Raw genomic sequence first — 17,126 nt, forward strand, 5'->3', positions numbered from 1 at the left:
CATTCTATTTTTCTTTTTAAATAAACTCAAAAATGATATGACTGTACCTTTTAAAATGTGAAATCAGTACTGTGTGTGGAGGAAAAAAAAGCACATGAACATAAATCTAATGGAAGATCTTGGGAGACTCTGCCATGCACTGGGTTTATTTGCTTTCTAGGCGTGCTTGAAAGGCAACACTGAATCATCCACAGTCCAGTCCGGCATATTTCTGAACATGACTGTGGGAGAACTTTGTGCCTCCCTGCCTGAATGTGTCTGTCTGAACTTAAAGCATTGCTATTTTCCACATATCTTCATATGTGTGGAAAAAAACATATTTCCCTCAAACAGAAGAAAAACAAATGCATGAAAGGTTGTCATTTTTTTAATCAAATTCTTCTTATCACAACAGCATCTTTGGCTTTCTAAATACTTTAATGCAGTGTTTAATGGCAATAGGTGTTAAACTTGCTTGATTTCCTTTTCAGAATAAGCTATATTTCGCAAATATTTCCACTATATTTATTGCTAAGTGCGTGAAATGTTTTTATCAAGCTTAAGTCCACTTAGGTGCACATGTCAAATTATACAAAAACCTCAGGTTTCTCATATTTTACATAAACAAATAAAGAAGGGGAGGACAGGGACCAATCCACGAAACAAACTGTACAAAAAAACAATGTCAACAACGTGTGGCAAGGAAATAAAATCCAGATGACTTAAACATGAAAGAATGTGGATGCAACTGGGAATGTAAATGGGAATACCACAAGGCATTCCTACAATATACAACTACTGAATAGGTTAAAGACAATTATAATACCATAGAAATGTTTGAAACTCATTTCCTCATTGTTTGAATCAAAAATTCAAAAGAAGATAAAAGCAACTGGGAGGTCAATGACAAAAATCACAAAATGCACAATTTAAACTACAAAAACAGTTCAAAATAAAAAAATAATTACAAAATACTTTTAGCGCACAAATAAACAAACATATTCCTTATCTGTGTTGCAGATTTTTTAAAATGGGGACTGGCCAATGAAAAAGGGGCTGACAATGATATGTTTTGTACATTTTATATTGTTATGACGTGGCTCCCGATGACAACATGTTTGTATGTTTACTGCGTTCACACAGTCCCATGTATGTACCATGAGAGAGGAGTGTAAGAGCTGCACGTGCTGGTTTGTTTGTGCACGCCGCTTAGATGGGGAGAGACGTAGCGGCACGCAGAGCAACGCACAGAGGTTACCGAGTTCTGCGACGGATGCACACGTTTGGCCTACGCGTGTGCACAAAGCCTTGCTTGCACAAGCACTTGTACGAGCCAGAAGTGTTCACACAGCGAGCGTTCTTGCATGGACTAACACGGACATCTGGTTCTGCACACTCGTCAATGTCTGGAACAAAGAAAAACAAGTATTCATTAGTGACAATGAGCCATAAAACAGAAATCCAAACATTAGTTGACAGAACAAAGTTATAATCTGCACATTGGCTGCTGTACATACACTAATAAGAGAATCTAGGACTCTAAAAGAATATGTGTATTTGCATTTTTGTAGTGTATATGTAGGACAGACCTATACAGCGAGCACGCGAGTAGTCTAGCCTAAAGCCTGGGTTACATTCACACATAGTGCCCAGGTAGGAACGGACACAGCGGCCATGTCCGCAGCTGCATTCGTCGGAATCTTCTTCTGAACTGTCACCTTTTCACAAAACGAACCAGGGGAAAAGAGAAAATGGGGGCAGAAAGAGGTAAATAAATAAGCCTCGTCTGAGGGCAGGAATGTTTCAGCTATCACTGATTTTTAACAAAAACCGTCATTGAGTGTTACCCGGGTTGTAGTTGGGAAAAGCTGCCTGCAAATCCTGTTCCCCGTCTGACTCCGTCTCAAGATGCATCCCACACAGATGGCTGAACATTGCTGGGTAAAACAGATAAAATTCTTGTTAATTCAATAAATGGATTAAGTGCTAAAGAGGTCTGGCAAGTTTTCAGTAGCTCACCTGAGTTTCTGGGAGGGCAGCTGTTACACTCGGGCCCCCAGCCACGACCGAAGTGACAGCAGCACTCTGAATACGTCACCACCCGGTTCTGGGGCTCGCTGCAGATCCAGCCCTCCTCAATTCGCGTGAAGCACACATCCTTGTGAGCTGCAGTCCGATCTAGAGATGGAAAAAAGGATAAAAAACAAGTCGTGAAATTTTAACTGATCTCAGTGTTCAAGTGTATTTAATAAGAGAAGGTAAAGAATACTAATCTTAATATACAATATTTGAAAAAAGTCAGATTGGTTCACATTGCAAATTACACCTAAAAACAGTAAATGTACACTTTTATTTGTACTACAAAGTAAGCACACAAATACTTTACTATTTTTTTTTACAAGCTTGTAATATCTGGGAGTAACAAGCATCAGGCGCCCATTCAGACATGTATATCCATCTACACCATATGGACAAAAGTATCGGGCCACCCACACACTTAGACTACGTTCACACTGCAGGTCTTAATGCTCGATTCCGATTTTTATGTCTGCTTGTTCACACTACAAATAAAATGTGACAGCAAACGCACTCTAGTGTGAACGCTCAAAGCGGCCACATGCGCAAAAGAAGACGTCACACACAACGCGCTCTGTTTAGACTCAAACCAAACAGTATTGTTTGACTGATGGCCCTTAATATAAAGACTTGTTTCGGACTTTACGTTTCCCAATTTTGCTCTAAGTTATAAAGTTATTTTGTTATTTACATATGGCCTAATAATTACCCTTATTGCTGTTTTAGAGAGGAGCGGTGCTTCAAAGGATAGTCGCAGATTTCTGTCAGAATCTCCAGATTATACAGTATAAATGAAATGTTCACGTTTCTCCAACGTTGTCTTCCCAACAATTTCACTAACATCTACATGGGATGGCCAGGAAGCGTTCGCGATGTCTTATCGGGCGCTTCTCCGGCGCTGATAATTGGCGTGTGACGGATTTAATTGCGACTTGTCCATTCAAACAGCAGTCGCTTTCTAAAACATCAGATATGTATCGGATTCAGTACCACATACGAAATTGACAGAGATCGGATTTGAAAATATCGGATTTGTGCCATTCACACTGTCATACCATGATCGGATATGGGTCGCATAGGGTCAAAAAAGTCGGATTTGATGCGCTTTCGCCTGCAGTGTGAACGTAGCCTAAACCTACAGGAGCTGCTCAGCCATGAAAACCCGGGCCATGAAGCTCCCAGCACACAGTTTTTGTGCTGTTGTTAAGGCGGAGGACGTTAGGAACTCTGCAGTTATTCAGTCAGCAGGGTGTTGGTGACATTTACACACAATGTGCCTCAGCACTCGGCCACACCGCTTTGACTTTACATTGTCTGCCACTTTGTGGCTGAGTTGCTTTTGGTTCCTAAACTTTTTCACTTCATAATAATACCGCTACTGTTGATCATGGGATCATGTAAAAGGGACTTTTTGTGTCATCACAGTGGCATCCTTGTAGTACAATGCTTAAATTCAGGGCGATATTTAGGGAAACCCATTGTTTTGTTTGTAAAGGCAGACTGCATCTCTCTTAAGAGAAGTAAGAGGTGTGGCCAAATACAATTGCCCATACACAGTCAAATGAAAACAAGACTGCATGGAGTCCTGTGAAAAACTAAATACACCCCATGATTCAAACTTGTAAAACAACTTTCGGCCCACTCTTCTTTATGACATTGCTTTAATTAACTGAAATGTGTAAGCATTTGTTTATGCACAACTCTCTTAACATACCGCTACAGCATTTAAATCAGGTTGAGGTCTGGACTGGGCCACTGCAACTCCTTGATTCTTTTCTCTTTATAAAAAAAATTTGCTTGTGTAGTTTTTATCATTTTCCCCTACATGACCCAGATTCAGCCAAGATTTAGAGATTGCCTCACATTTGACTCTAAAATACTCTGCAATGATTTCACGGCCAACTCAATGAGTGAAGGTGCAGGCCCTGTGTCCGCAAAACAAGCCCAAATCATCACCCCATCCACCACCTTGCTTGATGCTTGATTTGAAGTGTTTGTGCATATGCTGTGTTTAATTTTAATCAAACATGGTGCTGTGCATTCTGCTCACAGTTCCAGTCGTCTTGTGGTTTGTTAAAATGTAAGTTTGTAAATCTAAACTAAATCTAAATCTTTTTAAAGAGAACAAGAAATGCTTGTTTATTCTTTCTCTGATTGAGCTTGTCATTGACTTTAACATTACCATGGTAACTGAGCATGTTGTCTGAGTTGAAGCTCTTGACTTCTTGTATTTTCTCTGGGCTGTCTGACATTGCGATGAATTTGCTAAGATGTCCACTCCTGGGAAGATTGTGGCATTATGTTAACAAAGACCTGAATCCTTCTGGCCAGCAAACATCCAAAACCTCTGCTTTAATAGAGGTGCTCACATTTGCTGATGATCAGTTAATCAAGTGGATTTATTTAGAAGCACCTGGCTGCTACTTACCCTCTTAATACATGTGGAAGGGTGTACTTAGTTTTTCATTGGACTGCAAAGAGTCTTTTCGTATGACTGTAGTGTACGTCTCAAACTACATTTGGAGGATGGAGACCTGATCATGCTATATACTTCAAACAGATTCAGTTATTCTGTTCAATTATTCATAACGTCTTGTATCTAGGGATACGTGATAAGCATTGAGTTACCAAAACCATAAAAACACCAACAATTGTTGCTTTTACTAAGTTATTCATATGTGCAGGATACTGACAGGCTGACAAATAACAATTCCTGCAGTGTCTCTGTTTGTAGTGACAAATGATGGATGTACAAGTGTAAGACGCTAATACGATGAGATGACAATGTAAACTCAAAGGCTAAAATATATTATAGTTCTGCAGAATTATTGAGAGTGGGTTGTCAGCCTTTCATGCACTGTGTTTAATAGGAAACAACACTGTCTTTTTTGTCTGGCAAACAACAAAACGGCTGAAGTTTAGCTTCATTAGGCAAAAACCGAATAGTTACAGATCGTTTGCTTTTGGAACTGTTTGTTCTCAGCCTCTACATTCTTGGAAATAAAGTATTATAATATTTACTTATAATGTTTGTCACACTTAAAAAGTGCAGCGGTGTTAATTGCAAATATTAAATGACTCCATTGGCATTGAAAACTAATGCTGTGAATCGTGTATCGTGCAGGCCTTTCTCCAGCAAATGAGAAGGTTTCAGATGCTGACTAATTCTGTAACCTAATAAATGCAATTTTCATCCACAATTTAAAAAACCCAAAACAAAAAGGATGCACGTGTTTCTTTGTTTTGTTTTTTTTGTTTTTTTCATTTAAAAATGCAGGCGGAGTTGCGCAAATTATATGGTTACTGTCACACACTCTGGCATTGTTTGTGTGCCTAAATAAGTATATTCACCATATTTTTCATAACTACACAAAGAACAGGAAACCTTTTCTCTATAAATTGGGTAAAATGCCAGATAGAGCCAGTAAAGGCCAGATGGGACACAAATTGGAGGAATTACAGTAGGGAATTACATAAGCGGCAGATGACGAGGTAAGCCAAAGCTCATTTTGAGTGGTCAGGTTCAGGTGAGCTGACGCTGCTTTGTACCCACCGTCATAGACGCACTGTTTCAGCGCTGCACTGAAGGTGAGGGGAGGGTCACAAAAGCAGTGAAAGGAGCCGGGCGTGTTCTCACACCTCCCGTTCTTACAGTACGAGGGGTCCTGGCACTCATTCACATCTGCAAAGGGCACCACAGACACTGGTTACAGTAGGAACATCTGCTTGGGGCCGGCTATTAATTCCAAAAGAAAAAAAAACACATTACGATATTCAGAATAATTCAGTCTGGCAACTAGTATTTTTTCCACTTATTTCCTAGAAGATGTGAAAAATACATTTCCTGCAGATTTTGCTTTTTGTTAAGGCTGATGTGAGCTCTTTTTGTAAGGGTAAGGTTTATGTCTTAGTTACCCTGTATGTTATGTTTGCTACCTGTTTACATTTTTATCATAAATACTAAACATGAGGTTTTTTGTGATAAAATTTAGCCATGCACAGTACAACACCTAGAACTCCTCTGATGTGTCAGAAAGTTTAAAATAGGAGGCTCGGTTCCAGCTACATTTCAGTCTGCCAATAAATTTAAAGACACTTTAAAAGTAAGAATGTACTGTTATGCACAGTGGCTGAACTAGTTCTTTGATCACCTGCTGTATTTGTAAGTTTGCTCACTTAATAAATGAACAGTGTCTAATTTTGATGGTAGTTTCATTTCAAAAGAGAGAGAAGGAATATCAACCAAAAAGCCAGAAAAAACACATTACATAAAAGTTCTAAACGGATCATTGAGTGAAATAGGTATTTGTTCCTCAAGCAAAACATGACTTAGTTCTTGAAGGAGTAGCACTGTTGTCAAGTTTCTTGTAGTTGGACACCAGGTCTGCACACATCTCAGGAGGGATTTTGGCCTGCTTCACTTTACAGAAACTTTCTGAATCCTTCAGGTTTCTTGGCTGTCACTTAACTTCAAAGCTTCAACTCCCAGCAATGAGTTTCTATAAGATTGACATCTGGAGACTAGCTAGGCCACTCCATATGCTTCTTCTTTAGCCAATCCTTTGCTGTTTTGGTGGTATGCTTTGGGTCGCTGTTGTGCTGGAAGACCCATCCGTGACCCATCTTCAGTCTTCTGGCTGAGGGAAGGAGGTTCTTGTCCAAGATTTTAATTTATACGGCCTCTCAATGTAGTAAAATCGTCCTGGATCCTTAACAGAAAAACAGCCCAAGGCATAATGTTTCCAACTCCATGCTTGAGTGTGGGAATGCTTCTATCTGGGTCATAATCAGCACTTCTTTTCTATCACTATCTGACCACAGCACTCTCCCAAGGCTTCTCTGAATCATTTAAGCTGTTCACTGGCAAACAGCTTGTTTATGTGGCTTCTTGAGCAGAGGGACCTTTTGGGCGCTGCTAGATTTCAGTCCATTAAAGCACACTGTGTTACCAATGGTGTTTTTGGTAACTGTGTTCCCAACTGCCTTCAGATAAATAACCAGCTCCTCCCGTGTAGTTTTGGGCTGATTCACCACCTTTCTCCTCATCATCCTCACCGTATGAAGCAAGATCTTTTACGGAGCTCCAGACCGAGGCTGACTGATGGTCATTTTAGATTTCTTCCATTTCTGAATAATAACACTAAGATCAAGCAGCTTCACACCAAACTTCTTACTGATGGTCTTGTCGTCCGTTCCAGCTTTGTGCAGGTCATAAATGTCCCTGATGTCCTTTGACACGTGTGTTTTATACACATAACGAGTTGAGATCAGGAGTATCTGTAATTGATTGACTGATTGCAATCTGTGTGTACCATAAAAATTAGAGACTGTTCATTTCTTTCTAAGTAAGGAAACTTATAATAATTATTTTCCCCACTGTGGGCCATTTACCTGGATTGGAGTTCTGTTTATTATTACTTTAAATCTCTGTTCTTTTCCTTGAAGCTTGAATTTAACAAAATATGGTGGGACTACTGTAGACTAGAACCTACATAATAGGGTTTTACCAAATACTTAGATGTCATGCTTAAAATAGAGACCTAATCACAGTGGATTTTCACAGTTTTCAGTTTCATACTCTTGATTTCTATTTTCAGTACAGAAGTACCAAGGATTTTGTGAAAAGCATACAGTTACAAACTATTTTACACAGGCCTTATGCTTTCCAAAATTAACATTTTATGACAAGAGCATATGTAGAAGTAAGTTTATTTTAAACTCATCAGTATCCATCCACCTGTTCCTGAGTAATTTATTTATGTCGTGGTTGTAGTGGTAACAGGCAGACCCAAACCATTTATACTTCGTACTCTCATGAGTCCAGGTCCTGTTATCTAAGAAGCTTTCTCTATTTTTGCAACTCTAGCATGTCAGCCACAAAAAACTGAGGTGGACTTTCCAGGAGCTGCTAGAGCCTTGTTTTGATGACATGATGCAATGGATTGGTCTTGGTAGAGTTCTTTTAATTTTAGGGATTTTGACTGCTTGTATCCTGCTTGAGGTTTATGACCACTGGTGGGACTTAAATTGACAATTCATGTGCATGTAGCATTTTACTTTTGTTGCTAACATGAGAGCTGGTCAGCTTTATTGGAGCCGATGTCCCGAACCACAGGTCAGTGCCAAGATTCTTAATATGATCCTGTGTTACCTGAACTCCTCCACTATGAGCTATTGCTTCCCATGTCACCTGTAAGGTGTAATCCTCCATTCTGTGGGACAGAACCGATCTCAAATTTGAGGCAACCATCTATGTCCCAACTGTACCTTATTCAGCAGCAAAGTGCCTCTGTGAACTTCATCTGCACATCTGCAATGGTGCGTCATTGCTGCAACATGAGACACACGCCAAACCCACAGTTTGGTTGTGTGCATAAATATAGTATAACAGACAAAACAAGGATACACATGGTGTTGAGAGCCCACTTTAAAAGACTGACCACATTTACACAGGAATTCTGGCAGTATGTTCATCGTACTGCCCCCCTAAAGTCATTCTTCACTGCTGAATTTCAATACAACTTTTTTACTGCATTTGCTTTGCAATTGTAATTCTAACTGCAAGTCCTCAGCCTTTGGTCATAATGGGAAAAAAAGCAATTTTCCTGTATAACACAGATTTTTCCACCACATGATATTAGCAAACTTACACTCCATGGGACAGCTAGGCCTATCTGGTAGCTGATGCAGCTCAGCACTGAGTGATGACCAGATGAAAGCCCAGTTATTTTTTCCATCCGCAACATTAACTTCAAGATTTATGAAACAGCTACATGATAAGTCATTCTTTTCGAGCGTTGTGTAACACCAGGAACTCAAAACCTTCTTTTTTCCAGTATAAAAAACAAAGCGACTACTTCAAAAATCTCATCAACATGCAGATTTCTCCTTAACAAATGTAATATTTGTTCAATGTTTGACACTGATGAGCCACAGATCCAAGCAGCAATCACACTGGACATCATAAAGACAACCGCTGACTGGAGTTATCTAGATTAGAGAACATGTAAGCATTATTAAAGCCAAACCTAATACTTGTAGAGGAAAAGGAGGCTATTTTTAACAACTCTGTCTGTTACAGCACTGGACTGAGACAGTTGTCTACAGTCTAAATATAACATTTTTCCATCACAAGCACAACTTCACAGGTTGTTGTGAAATTCACAACTGATTTACGTGGACAGCACAAGCACAAGGTTTTAATCTTTATATGCTTTAGCTCTGTTGACTTGATAAAACATCACTCTCATTATATCACCATTTCTACACGTAAAAAAACCAAAACACAGTCAGACAACTTACAGTATTGTGCAAAAGTCTTGAGTCTCATAACATTATATATTTTTCTAGAAAATGGGAAATGGTTATAGCCAATTATTGAAGCGTGTGTTAACATAACTGTAGAGTTGGCCGACCTTTATTCTTCAGCATAGCCTGAACCCTCTTAGAAGAGCTTTCTTGTAATTTCTTCTCCTTACTTCCAGCGAACACAGTGATGATGATTTGAATCATAATTTCCAAATTTGGATTTATTAATCAATCAGACTGGCTTCTTGATAGAACTGAGACTGATTCTGATGAGGCTTATGGCAGATGAGCCATATGCATCACTGTGCCAAGTCTTTGCTGGATTTTTCCCCCCTATTTATTAAGGCCGAGAGGTTCAGATAACGTTCATCTGCTATAGACGAGACAGAAAAACTTGTCAAGTTTCTTTAGATATTTTAAGGACACAGTGCACACCATGCCAAAATACACCAAATCTTTGGCCAATAGCTCTTTAAGGATCATCTGGCTGGTGCAAAAATACAGGTTCCTGGTAATAAAATAAATAAATATTTAAACCAATTTAAAATTGGTTCTGTAAACACAACAGTGGTAGATCCCTTGAGTTGGGTGCCTTTTTATGCTTGATCAGTGTTAACTGGCTTAACAAATAAAAGAAACACTTCTCTGAAAATGGACAGGTGCAAGGACTGGATTGAAAATAAGTGAAAAAGCAGCTGATTAGCCAAGAAAAACTTTGAAAGACCTCCTAAAAGTATGGAAAACTACTGCTCAAGATCACTACGAGAAAGGTCTGACTCCTTGCAAACAAAGCATAAAGAAAGGAGGGGTGAGTCAAGACTTTTGCACAGTATTGTGTGTTTGAAATGACACATTTATTACAGCAGCAGCAGAATATATTAGTTTTGCACCTAGGCTCCAAGACCATCACTCCCTACAAATATAATATACAAAACTTGGGGAGTGAAGCGTAAATATAACCCCCCCAAAGGCTTTCAGAGTGTATTATTGATATATGATGTGAGGAGAAAGTGGAATTTGATATGTGCATGATGCAGTGCAGCTGCAGTAACCAGCCTAAAATGGCTCACAGACGTTATTCATTTTAACCAGGCACAGAAATATTTTGTCTTACATAAAACACTTACGTAACATATAACACTGATCACTGGTCTCTCCCACTGCAGGGAGTCTGCACTCACCAGCCTGCTCCTCAGGAGTCACACAGCTGTTGCGGTCAGTGGCCAGGGTCCAGGGTGGAGAGCAGATGCAGTAATAGGAGCCTGGGGTGTCCACGCAGCGGCCATTTTTACAGTTTTCTGGGTTCTCACACTCATTCACATCTGCGCAAAAAACCCAAAACAAACAGTGTTCAGGATTATTCCTATAGTATCCTGATAAATGCAGTTTAAGCGGGGCGAAGATACTAACCTGCTACTGTTACCATTACGCACTTTTTCCTGTTGGAGTCTGGGACCCAGGGTTGATTGCAGTTGCAGTAGAAGGACCCTTCAGTGTTGATGCACCGGCCATTAGTACACATAGACTCATCGTGACATTCGTTCACATCTGGGGAAGAACAAGAAAAGAATCCATCAAACATCTTTTAGAAAGAACCTAAAAATCTCTGTTTTGATTTTTCAAAATGAACCTTTAATACATATTTTTATGGGAGGGATTTACCAATGCACTCAAGGAGGTTGCTATCGTAGTAGAAGCCCTGTTGACAGTAGCACTCGTAGCCTGGAAGCGTGTTCTCACAGCGACCCTTCTTACAGATTTCTTCAGCAAACAAGGAACACTCGTCAATATCTGTGGACAAGGAGAGAAAGATTGCTTCCTGAGCAGCAGATTCACAGCTGATTCTCAGAGGGATTACTGACAACTGTGACTAACAGCAAACATTAGAAACTGTCAGCTTCTTTGGACATGGATGAAACAAAGGCTCTGCAGCTGATTAAAGTGGAGCTCAGATTGTTTTAACATCACAGAATGGATTAAGCACTGTGTAATTCTGGTGTGCAGTATGTGATCTTGGCTCTGACTTTACACAATACCTACCCTGGTAGGCCGGGAGGTTGTACTGGAGACTCTCTTCATAGTAGAGACCCTGCCCATTTGGACAAAGGTCGTGGAACTCGGCTGGGTTGGAGAAGTAAAAGTTGAATTCACAGTACATGATGTAATTTCCACATATTTACGGAACACAAATATAAGTTGACTTGCTTTTTGTGTACATGGTAAGGTTCACATTTACCTGAATGGGAGACAGGACAGGGATAGATCTCACAGTGATCTCCCCATCCCACTCCGATGGAGCAGCAGCACTCCTGCTTGGTGACATTGGTGGCCAGGACGCTATCGCAGAAAACGGTGTCATCAAGGTTCAGGTAGCACTCTTTCTTCTCATCCATCACCACTCGAACATCTGCAGCATGAGGAGGGTTTAGTGTGGATTTCCAGCGACTTCACTGGGCTACAAACGGTTTAACTCAGTTCAGTTTTATTTATAAAGCACCAAATCACCACAAATCACCTCAAGTTAGACCCTACTATAATGCAAAGCCCAGATGCCCTTTCTTTTTGACCTTAACAGCTCATACATATACAGAATATGATGATTTATGTCTTCTGAGGAAATCAGAGCAGACTTACGCTCACAGTAGTGTCTATCCTCTGAGAGGATGTAACCGTGATTGCAGACACACTCATACGAGCCCGGTTTGTTCCCACAAAAGCCGTGGGGCTGGCAGAGACTTCTGTCCAAGGCACATTCATCAATGTCTGAAAGAGAAATCAGACGGGCTGCTCTAAATATGGGAATTCATACAACACCTGAGTTGTGAGTAAGAAAAAAGTGTGCTGTTTGTTCATAAAATGATTCACAAAAATGACGACCTTTCAGAATTTTAAATAAAAGGCCAAACGTGGTGTTCAATCCAATTCACAACATTATCATTTATTACACACAATCCTGTTTTCTGGTTAAAACATGACGTGACCGACTGACCTTGGCATTCCCTGCCTCCGACCAGTTTGTACCCCTGCTGGCACTCACAGTGGTATGTACCCATCTTGTTGATACAGCGGCCCCCATGACAGCTTGATGGATTTTTACACTCGTTGATATCTGACGGGAAGGAAACAAAAACAGCGCCAGAATGTGAAGCATGTGATGGGAAGCTGGAGCTCCGTTCTTTCCTCGAACTGGTCAAGGCTTCACTGAACTTTTTTTATGTGCTCTTAATAAAAGCAGGTGGTTAAAAGATTGCATTTCACTGTCAGCGCTATCTGAGTGTATGGTTTCATGCCTTCACAGTGGCTGCCCTCTTGTGTGCGCTGGTATCCTGGGTAGCAATGGCATTTGAAGGAGCCGTCAGTATTGATGCAGTGGCCGTTAGCGCACAGCCGAATGTCCGCACACTCATCGATGTCTGCGCGGGAGAAATCATTTCAGTGAACCCAGCCGGTGCAAACACACCTTCTTTTATTGACAACTCCTCATTAAAATGCGCTTGTGGGGATGAGGTTGCTCAGTTTTAAGACAGGCCAGGTGACAAAAGCATTACTTACCAGTGCAAGATTTGCTGTCTACAGATGGGAGGAAGCCCTCGTTGCACAGGCAGCGGTAGGTACCAGCCAGGTTCTCACAGTGACCGTTAGGGCAGATGCCAGGCTTCTGACACTCATTAATATCTGGTGAAACGTGGGAGAGATCCAAACAACTTAGTGTGATGCAGTAGCCACAGATCGCTGCTTCTTCTTTGGATTCTTGCTGAGTTTACCTGCGTATTATCTTGATGTTTGGGTTTGACAAGACTTGATAACCGTTCCTGTCACTCTACTACAAATTCCTGCTGCTGGAAGTATTTGCCATTTATTTTTGGGGATTTGACATGTGATTTATGTTCAAGTTCTATATTTAGTCCTTTGACTATGATATCATTTCCTAGTGCTTCAGAGCTTTGTTTCCTACGCTGCTAGTTACCTTTCCTGTCCATTCTCTCCTAGCCTCATCTCTGTGTTTTGGCTTTTAGCTCTCCTTTGGGAAGTCAGCCCTGTTTCCATGTCAAGTTTGGATGTTTGAGTCTGTGTCTCAGTGTTATTTATTTCCTGTTTTATTTTGACAATCTCTTGACTCCTGTGTTTTGTGTTTAGTTCTACTTCCCTCAGCTCGTCCTCGGTGATTAGTCCCACCTGTTTCCTCACCCCTCATTATCTCGTGTGTATTTATTCTTTGTTGTGTATTCCCTCGTGGTAGTGTGTTCCTTTGCCCTGTATCTCCTGTGTTTTACTTCAAGAATCAAGTTCCTGCCCAATAGCTGTTTTTGGATTTGTTTTCCTGTGGACTTCCAGCAATAAAGCTGTGCTTTTGAGCTCATTCCTGGTTTCCAGAGCCCTGCATTTGGGTCCTAATCCTGTCTGCCTCACTGCCGAATCCTGTTGTATGACTTCTTGTCTTATTTTGTGAGTCTCTTGTGCCTTGTTCTTAGTTCTACTTCCTGTGTCTTTGATTAGTTTCCCAGGTGCTGTCACTTCCCCTAATTGCCTTCTGTGTGTTGTTGTGTATTTACTGCCTCAGTCCACTTTTGCTCCCAGTCATGTCATACTGTTTCGATCCAATATTTTTGTTCTTGAGCATAACTCAGCTGTCATAAGACAGGTCACCAGAGAGAGAGACATTCACGCTTAAATTCACAGTTACAGCCAATTTCGAGTTATCATTTAATCTAAGTGCATGTGCTTGGACTGTAGGAGCACCGACGCAGACACAGGGAGGAAAATAAAGCCAAATAAATGTCTTGCTTTTTGTTTTTAAACTCTGCTCTTGCATCCTGCATTTAGGTCCTTACTGTGCACACTCCAAACCTTGACCTTGATTTATTCCTTAAATTACAAGGCGGCAAATGAATGTCACGCTTTTTTTGTGTCTCAATCTCAGCAGGTTTTGGTTTTCTTAAAGTTTTAGTCTGATGATAAAAGGCCACTAGTGATCAGTTTTGCTGTATGGCAGAGCTGCACTTACCATAGCAGATGCCAGCACGGGCTTCATGACCAGGCAAGCAGGGGACACACTCGTAGGAGCCTGGCGTGTTCTCACATTGTTCATTGGGGCAAGTGTCGGGATTCAAACACTCATTTATGTCTGAAAAAGATGTGGAGAAGCTTACACACCGTCTAGCTGTGCACATATTAACAAGTAGATGCATGCATATTGTAGCAACACACATAGTAGGTGCTGTGTCAGAGGGAGGCCTGTGCTCTAGTATGCACAGTGTCACAATAACCTGTGTTTTTGTACCTTCACAGGCTGGACTACGGTGTGACTTGCTCCTAAAACCGCTGTGACATTCACATTTATAAGAGCCTGGTAGGTTCACACAACGACCCCCGATACCACAGATGTCCTGGTTAAAGCACTCATCCACATCTGCAACACAGAAAGGTCAGAGTCAGTGCAGGGATATAGAAAAAAAATCATTTTAACATTGGAAAGGCTCAGCTTAACTTACCTACACACTTAAGTCTACCATGCTGCACCATGTGTTTGTAGCCTGGGCGACAGAAGCATTTGTATGCTCCCTCTGTGTTGACGCAATAGCCTCTGCCATGGCCGCACGGCTCTGACTCACATTCGTTATCATCTAGACAACAGGAGTGAGAGAATGAGTCAAGTGAAAGCAGTATTTAATACAGACAGACAGCAAAGGCTCATAAAGCTTAAGGGACAGATGGCTGGAGTTTTTCACGACGAATGAATGTCAGTCGTTTGGCGAGATCAAGTGGCTTTTACTCAGTTAAAAAAAATCAGGAAATTAAAAGCATAGTGGCTAAAAATATGAGTTTTTCATCATAGAAATTATAAACATACCCGTTTCCTTAAGAAAGCATAAATTATTTCTATTTGCACACAATAATAGAATTATTTCAGAAAATATAAATTACCAGGGTGAATAATATAGCTGAACCTTTTATTGCAATGATAAGCTTTATCTTTTTAATAAAGAAAGTTAAAATTGATGTTAACTGGAGAAAACATTGTGCCAAAAACCAAAGAAATCAGTTTGGACTGAAAGAAAAAGAATTGTTGATGCTCACAAAGCAGGAGATGTATATGTAAAGTTATCAAATGTCAAGAACTGGGTTGAGAAGCATCATCTATAAATTCAAAGAGAGACACACAGTACCGAACAAGAGTGACAGAGGTAGGAAGTGAAAGATTTCAAAGCCTCTAAAGAAAACTAGTGAGAGTTTCAAAGACCCAACTTCAAAGACATGTGAATGACTCAGCCAAATCAGAAACCAGAGCTGTGGGGAGGAACGGACTATGAGGCATCAGAGCAAGAAAAACTCCACTTCTGCAGAAGAGACACCTTCAAGTCAGACTGAAGTATGCTAAGGACAACCTGGAGAAAGATTATCCATACTGGAAGCACCGTCCGTACAGTGTAACATAGTGGTGGGAGTATTATGATGTGGGGATGCTTTAGTGTGTCTGGAACTGGGAATCTTGTTGAGGTGGAAAGAATCACGAAATAAGAAATTTTTAAAGACAACCTCGAGCTGTGTCTTCGCTTTGGTGGTCCAACAAAACAACAACATATGTGACCCCTTAACTACCTCCTCCCTCCAGAAGACCAAAGTGAACATTGCCTACTGGCCTGTCAAAGCCCTGACTTGAATCCCATTGAGAATCTGTGGGGTGAACTAAAGGAGACCATCAAATCTGGAGGATCAAATCTAGAGATTTGCTAAAGAAGAATGGGCTGAGAGCGCCAAGGAGACGCACGTGAGACTTGCTGAAAAGTACAGAAAATGGCTGCACCCAGCAAAAAGATACATGACAGACTATTAGCATAATGGGAGCTAATAGTTACAGGTGTAAAAGTAGCTGTTCAGTGTGAATAGGCCTGCACCATGAAATTTGAGTTCAAATACAATTCAATACAGCTGCTATTTCTGCTATAACAGGAAATAACATGTAAAATATTCCTGTTATGTGTCTATCTTTACACCTGAAACAGCTCAAGGCACTCAAAATACGCCTCAAATAGCAGAAATGTTTCCAGGGCACAAATAAGTTCTTACTGTGGTTTGAGATGTGTCATTTTGCCATTCAGTCCTTTATGCCTTTAAACACATTTGAAAATGAAGTTGGTTCCATTTTAGCTGAAATTCTAACACTGCTGATGACTTTAATAATGTCAAAAGTCACAAAACATTAATGACAAGCAGACGTTAACACATCTTTGTGTCACCTGGAAACCTTTGACATCTGGTTTGGAGAGTATTTCTGGATTTAGTCGTATGTTGTGATACTGATGAAGATGCTCAGTGTATTTTGTGTTTCATCTATTTGGAGGTATTTTGTAAGTTGCAATGTGTTGAGCTCTTGCAGCCACTGTAATGTTTCTCAAAAAGAGATTTTTGGTGCCGTTGTTGTTTTTTTACATAATATTTAACATAATAGTTTTTATTCTCTAAAAGCTGTGCCTTTCCATTCCTATATGAGAAATATTGCTTGAAAAAAAAAACCAAAATTCTCACACTCATATGTGAGAAACTACTCTCTGCTGGCACCTCCTGTCTCTACCATTGTCTCTTACCCTCACAGATGTTCCTCTGCGGGTTGAAATGGTAGCCAGGATGGCAGTGACAGATGTGCCCGGTCAGGCTGTTCTCACATTCTCCATGACCACAAATGTTTCTGCTCAGCCTGCATTCATCTGTCGGTGCTTCAAGGAGGAAACAAAGAACGACGTCATATATATATATACATGCAT

The 17,126-nt window shown here is 40.5% G+C and overlaps 1 protein-coding gene across 4 annotated transcripts in view; it reads right to left on the reverse strand.

Moving 5' to 3' along the window:
- Positions 1 to 351: 351 nt before the first annotated feature.
- ltbp3 (latent transforming growth factor beta binding protein 3) overlaps positions 352 to 17,126 on the reverse strand; it is a 39,683-nt gene continuing 22,908 nt past the window's right edge. The window contains exons 12-29 of one of the 4 annotated variants that reach the window (XM_084942199.1): positions 16,950 to 17,078; positions 14,856 to 14,987; positions 14,645 to 14,773; positions 14,369 to 14,488; positions 12,916 to 13,038; positions 12,654 to 12,776; positions 12,353 to 12,472; positions 11,998 to 12,126; positions 11,600 to 11,770; positions 11,404 to 11,484; positions 11,026 to 11,154; positions 10,774 to 10,911; positions 10,545 to 10,685; positions 5,609 to 5,737; positions 1,999 to 2,157; positions 1,827 to 1,916; positions 1,569 to 1,697; positions 352 to 1,385 (exon numbers count right to left, since the gene is read on the reverse strand). In XM_084942199.1, the coding sequence (XP_084798325.1) occupies positions 1,234 to 1,385; positions 1,569 to 1,697; positions 1,827 to 1,916; positions 1,999 to 2,157; positions 5,609 to 5,737; positions 10,545 to 10,685; positions 10,774 to 10,911; positions 11,026 to 11,154; positions 11,404 to 11,484; positions 11,600 to 11,770; positions 11,998 to 12,126; positions 12,353 to 12,472; positions 12,654 to 12,776; positions 12,916 to 13,038; positions 14,369 to 14,488; positions 14,645 to 14,773; positions 14,856 to 14,987; positions 16,950 to 17,078 (2,324 nt within the window). In that variant the 3' untranslated portion in view covers positions 352 to 1,233. Of the gene's footprint in view, positions 1,386 to 1,568; positions 1,698 to 1,826; positions 1,917 to 1,998; positions 2,158 to 5,608; positions 5,738 to 10,544; positions 10,686 to 10,773; positions 10,912 to 11,025; positions 11,155 to 11,403; positions 11,485 to 11,599; positions 11,771 to 11,997; positions 12,127 to 12,352; positions 12,473 to 12,653; positions 12,777 to 12,915; positions 13,039 to 14,368; positions 14,774 to 14,855; positions 14,988 to 16,949; positions 17,079 to 17,126 lie in introns of all 4 variants that reach the window. The other 3 variants (XM_084942198.1, XM_084942201.1, XM_084942200.1) reach the window with 3 other exon arrangements.

Source organism: Perissodus microlepis, chromosome 10 (assembly GCF_051167445.1).
Source record: "Perissodus microlepis isolate ML-2025 ecotype Zambia chromosome 10, ASM5116744v1, whole genome shotgun sequence".
Taxonomy (NCBI): domain Eukaryota; kingdom Metazoa; phylum Chordata; class Actinopteri; order Cichliformes; family Cichlidae; genus Perissodus; species Perissodus microlepis.